The sequence below is a fragment of the Pseudonaja textilis genome, chromosome 2, assembly GCF_049901715.1.
Source record: "Pseudonaja textilis isolate UNSWEBS1 chromosome 2, rPseTex1.2, whole genome shotgun sequence".
NCBI classification, from domain to species: domain Eukaryota; kingdom Metazoa; phylum Chordata; class Lepidosauria; order Squamata; family Elapidae; genus Pseudonaja; species Pseudonaja textilis.
In genome coordinates, this window is record NC_141991.1 from 197201121 (window position 1) to 197207492 (window position 6372).

General features: G+C 36.6%; 1 protein-coding gene across 1 annotated transcript in view; it reads right to left on the reverse strand.

Annotated features, from left to right (window-relative positions):
• Positions 1-5384, reverse strand: part of SLC28A3 (solute carrier family 28 member 3) — a 54030-nt gene extending 48646 nt beyond the window's left edge. Inside the window, exon 1 of the mRNA XM_026703861.2 lies at positions 5221-5384. Within this exon, the coding sequence (XP_026559646.1) occupies positions 5221-5286 (66 nt within the window). The 5' untranslated portion in view covers positions 5287-5384. The remainder of the gene's footprint in view (positions 1-5220) is intronic.
• Positions 5385-6372: the final 988 nt, after the last annotated feature.

The following is a 6372-nucleotide window of genomic DNA, read 5'->3' on the forward strand; positions in this document are numbered from 1 at the left end:
TTTGATTCAGTGGTACATGACAAACCACTACTAAAACTAAAATCTCTTATGGTATCTACCTACATAACTGGATAGAAGCATTCCTGTCAAAAAGACAACAAATGGTCAAAATTGGGAACGTCCCATTAAATTCTGTACCTGTCAACAGTGATGTCCCCCAAGACAGTGTTTTAGGACCAACTCTCTTCATACTCTACATAAATGACTCTGTGATCATATTAAGATCAACTGCGTTCTCTTTGCTGTTGATGTAAAGCTATTCAACACCACAGACAATACTACTACCCTCCAAAAAGACCTTGACCATGTATCAGAATGGTCAATCAAATGGCAACTTAAAATATCAACAAATAAATGCTCTGTCTTACATAGTGGCAGAAAAAAATCAGAAAATAAAATACAAGCTAAATAGTCAAGACTTTGTTGATGATCCAAACTCTGTCAAGGACCTTGGAGTACTCATATCCAATGATCTAAGTGCTAGAGCCCACTGTAACTACATAGCCAAAAAGGCATTAAGAGTTGTTAATCTAATCGTACGTAGCTTCTTCTCTGGTAATATCACACTACTTACTAGAGCATACAAAACATTTGCTAGACCAATACTTGAATACAGCTCATCAGTCTGGAACCCACATTATGTATCTGATATTAACACAATAGAGAAAGTCCAGAAATATTTCACAAGAAGACTTCTCCACTCCTCTACTCATTGCAGAATACCTTATGCCACCAGACTTGAAATTCTAGACCTAGAAAAGCTAGAACTATGCCTCCTTCAGTCCGATCTAAGTATAGTATATAAAATCATACATTGCAATGTTCTACCTGTCAATGAATACTTCAGCTTCAACCACAACAATACAAGAGCACACAATACCCTGTTTCTCCAACAATACGGCCTCCCCTAATAGGAAGTCCCAGCATGTTTTATAGGCATGAAATGAAATTAAGCCCCTCCCCCCAAATTAAGGTCTGTATTAAAATATGTGAAGTGGGGGGGATGGTGGTGGTGGGGCTTGCCATTAGGAAGTACTTTTGTTGCACACCCGGATATGGTGCTGCCTGCGTTGACGCCGATACGAAGTGCCCCACCAACGCCGAGGTCAACATCCAAGCAGTCGCCGCCTGCCCAAAGATGCGGGGGGGGGGAATTAAGTCACCCCCGAAAAGACAGCCTAGCCATTTTTTCAGGGCTCAAAAAAAAAAAAAAAAAAAATAAGACCCGGCCTTATTATATGAGAAACACGGTAGATACAAACGCATGGTTAACCGCACCAAACTTGATTGCAGGAAATACGACTATTCATAACTATGAATATTCATAACTATGTTCATACTTATACCTATTATCTTGTAAGCAATTGACAAGTCAAAATAAATAAAAAATAAAATAAATAAATAATGACACTTTCAATTCAACCTGAGTAATAGTGAGAATGAAGATATTAAGAAATAATTCATAACGAACACTTATGAGGAAGAAGGTGAAAAAGAGAAAAGGTTGCCAATCCTTACTTCCTACATCCCACAGTTGTCCCTGTTAAACTTGATAATAATTCACAGCGGCTATTATGTGATATTTTGACCACAAAAAAAAGCTAAGTGCCACTGGATGATTGATATAAATTCTTCACTTATTTTTTAGAATAAATAAACTGGAACACATTTATATTAATGTTGACTGATAGTCTTTGTTTTAAGTTTAATGATTAATCTATTCATCTCTGAAAATCAAAGAAATTAACTTGGTGCCAAAAGGATATGGGAGATCCAAGGAAAACCCTACTTCAGAGTAAAGGTTCTATCAATCTATTTTTTTCTTCTTTTTAACCAGCTTTAAATTGAAGCATGATATGGATATCTATCTTTGGGGGTGTTTTTTCTTCTTCTTATGATGGGATTAGTTCAGTCTTTTCCCATCTGGCCTCGTCTCTTCCAGATATTATGAAATAAAACAGCCAGAATTCTAGCTGATTGGAATTACAGCCCAAATATTTAGAAACTATCCTAACTCCAAACTACTACTAGATGTAGGAAACAGTGAGATTGTGGGGGGTAGGAGAGGGAAGAGATGCAATTTAGATTAGAATGGGATTTCAGGAGAAAACTTCCTTCCTAAATGCACTTGTTCCCATCAAAATCTGAGCTTCTTGATTTTCTAAAGTTGTTTAAAAATGAATCATTCCAAGATAATAAAAATCTTTATTGATTAGCCCTTGGGCCATATCAAAGTGCAAAGTTCCAGCAACAATTTGTTACCAAAATTCAGTAAAAGCAATTCAAAGTGAAATCTGATAAAATACTATTTAAAATGGAACCCAATAAAATACAATTTAAAATGGAATCTAGACAAAACATGATCTAAGATGAAATAGTAATAAAATACAATCCAAAATAAACTTGTAATAATGCATGATAATTTAAGATATAGATAAAATATAATAACATTATATTTTGGAATTTCCCTTGCAGTCTACCCCAATCAATCCCACATATGCAGAACTTAACGGAATCGTTTTGTTTAAACACTGTGCTACTTTATATGTTATTTTCAAGTTCTGGCCGAACATAAGGTAAGTTATGTTGATATGGGTATCCCAATGGGTCATTCGTCTGATATATAGACCATCCTCTTATACATGCAGCAGTCAAATAGGATGTGAGCTAGGTCCTCTACCTCTGCTGCTCTGCAAATGCAAAGATGCTCACTGTACGGTATTGCATGAAATCTCCCGTATCTAACCATTGTATCAAGCTGTTCAAATCTCACTCTCATGAATATCTCGCTAAGATGTTTTGGAAGTTGTGACTTCAAGTAGCTATCTACTTGGAAAGTACATTTGTATTTACTCAACCATTTCAAGTTAACTACCTTACTAAGGATAGCTATATCAATTTGTGCATCTATATCCTTAATTCTTTGGGATCTTTTTTAGATTACATTCCAGTTAATTCATCAGGCCATATTTTAAGAATATTTTCAAATCATAATTAGTTTACATTCTCAACACTGTTTAATGTGCACTACTTTTTCTTTCTTTCCATTGACAAAAAAGTTAAAAAAATATTTGAAGTTATTCTAAGGAATGGCAAGTATAAACTGAATTTTGAATCAAACCCTTTGTTTTTTTGTTGTAATAATGATATATAAGAAAACATATGGAGATACATAGTGTGAGAACTTCCCAAGATTTGACTGTAAATTGCTACAGATAATTAAGTAACAGTTATGAAGTAGTGACAGCAACTTAGAAATCAATCATGTATAAAGAGGGGACCTATAGGTTCATTGTAGCCAAAGAAAATTTCTCTGCATGTGGTATATGGGTGGGAACGTGCATGTGCCTATTTTCCACAGTCAGGACAACAGTTGGTCTTAAGAAACCCCTGAGAGCTTCTCTCCCAAATCAAGTATCAGTTTGCTTCAACTGTGAATGAACCTTTACACCTGCAAGCTGCAATGACTCTGCCGGTCCTGCCAGAGCTGCGATTAATTTTGAGAAGCATTCATGTAACTTGAATATTCATTCAAAATCACACATAAATTGAATAAATCTACTGAGACTGTGTTTAGATTGAACGCTGATCTTTATGGCTGTATTTTTAAAGAGGAAGAATTAACACAGAGGAATACTTTGTTCTTATAAAAAAGGTTGCTTATCTGTAGGCGTGAGATCCTACCAGTTCGCACCTATTTGCTAGAACTGGTTGTTAACATTCTAAGCAGTTTGGAGAACTGGTTGTTAGAAGAAATTACTGGCCTAATCCTGTAAGGAAGGCAGGAAGGAAACATTCTGGTGTTGCTTATAGAAACTGCCTTTCCATTAACCCTTATTACATTCTTGATGGGACTAGACTTCCTGTCTCTGGAGCTTCTCTGAAGTTTTTTCTTTCTTCCTTCACTGGTACTTTGCTTGTGTGGCGTGACCATTCAAAGTTACAATGGCACTGAATAAAGTGGCTTATTACCATTTTTCATACTTACAACTGTTGCAGCATCCCCACAGTTGCGAGAGGCCAGGCAAGGAGAAGCGCACCTTGATGTGATGTTGAGTTGGCCATGCCCAGCCAGTAACATGACCACCAAGCCATGCCCACCAACTAAGCCACACCCACAGGACTGGTTGTTAAAAAACTTGAATCTTACCCCTGCTTCTCTGTTGGAGGAAAAACCCAGGATTGGGTGCATGTGTGAATTAATTCAAAAAGTTGAGCTGTTGTGGGTTATAAAGTGCTATATAAAATAATATTGCATTTTATAACCCACAACAGCCAATTTTTGACAACTCAACTGAGTCTGAAACTAAAAAAAAAAGTTGAGCCGGTATATCTGATTTGCAAAAACTCCAGGTAACCATTAGATGGCAGCAAATATAGTACAAATATTTAACTGAAATTCTTATGTAGGTTTCCCCACAACTTTGTATGTTCCAGATATGCTAAAATAAAAATAATGTCCTCAGCTATGACAGTGTGCCATCAAAGCAAGGAAGACTGTTTTTTTAAAACCTACTGGAATTATTTAATCAATCAGTCTCTCCCATTCAGGTATCATCAAATGTGATGAGCTGTAACTGGAAGAATTTTTTTGATTGTGCTATTTGGAGAATTTGGGGCGTTGTAACCTTAACCAACCTGGAAAGTGCCAGGTTGAGGAAGTTACACTACTGAAGCATTTTACAGGTAAATATTTTCTGTCTCTATGGGTACTATTGTAGTAAATGCTAATTAGTGTTGATAACATTGGTACAATGGAACAAGATACTTAAAGATGCAATTATACATACAAATGTGCTGCAAAACAATCATGTTGTACAATGAATACTGCTACCACAATTATTACAATCTGTGCAACGTGATCTAGACTGGAAATCTGATTCCCCCAAATAGGTTTAATAAGTTCAGAATGTATCTAAAAGTTGTACTTGCAACTAATTCAGTTCCCGAGTCAAACAGGAGTAGGACTAATTTGTTCTATTGATATAATAATCCGGGGGGGGGGGGAACACAGTAAGTGGCATATCTCTTCACAATGGCGTAATTGTATCCAGTCTTTGAGAAAAGAGCATTTGCACTGACAGGATTTTTCTTAGCAAGTTTATTTGTTATTAAAAAAATGTTGCTTGTTGCGAAGCAGGTGACAGTGCTTTCCAGAAACTGTGTTCAAGTATATGAACTTTTTCTAGAACAACAAAAAACAACCCATTTTAGACTTACCTCAAATCCTGGGTTCTTGTAGCAATTGGAAGAAGTGCGGTTAATTGTGGACATAGCTGTAGACATAGCTGTAATCCCACAAAGGTATTTAAAGAAACAGGCACCTATCCTGCTGGCAGAGCTGTAATTATGGTCCTACCCAGCCAGCAGCAACATCAAGATAAGCTGTATGTTCTCTCCTTGACATTTGTCTGACTCTTAACCACACCCTTACACTCAGGTCATTGCTCCACTTTCCTGTGTCTCTCTGAGCAGTCATTCTCCCATACAAAACTGTAAAAGTTTGTGAAATTTGTAAGATGGTGATTAACACTTGCCTATGAGCATCAAGTGCTTGCTTGTGGAACAATGAAACTGCCCATTCTACAATTTTGGGAGGCAACCCACATTTCTACACCGTGTTATAAATGAATGGGAAAGGACGATGTTCCTAGTGGTTGAAGAACTTCTGAAAGAACTGAAGGTTTGGATTTATGTCTGGGGGTGTCGCAGAAATGGGCAGAACATAGATCTAGATCTTTGCAAGTTAGATAGATCTTTGAAAGATGGGAAAGATTCATGACCAAGAATGGTAGCATGGTTCAATAGTGTACTACGTGACAATTGGAATTGACCCAATGGCTGGAGGCCTGAGCCTGATGTTATGGGATTAGAGAGTGTGACTGGCTCAAAGTCATCCAATGGGCTTTCATGCATAAGTTGGAGCTAGAACTCCAAGTTTCCTGGTTTCTAGCCTGCTACCCTAACTAGTAGGCCAAGCTCTCTCTAACACATACATAAACACCTTTTTCATGTTTCCTTTGGATAATTGTAATTGTTAAATACATTATTTTCTGTAAAAATTGAGATAGAAAAACATTAAATATAATACACTAAAAGCTTGATTTTATGGTATCAGCATAATACCATAAAGTAAAACAATAAAGTAACTCTCAGAATCAGGGAAATGTCAGCGATCTTATTTTGTATGTATGTCATTGCACACATATTGAAAAGGAAATGGGGCTTCCATTATACAGTTGTGCCTACCACCTTGAATTTTTTTAGTTCCTGAACAGGCATCCCTGTTCAAACTTGGGTTCATAATATACATTGTCACAATATGGTTTGTCTGAATTTGACTTAGTCTATTGCCATTCTTAAACCATGGTT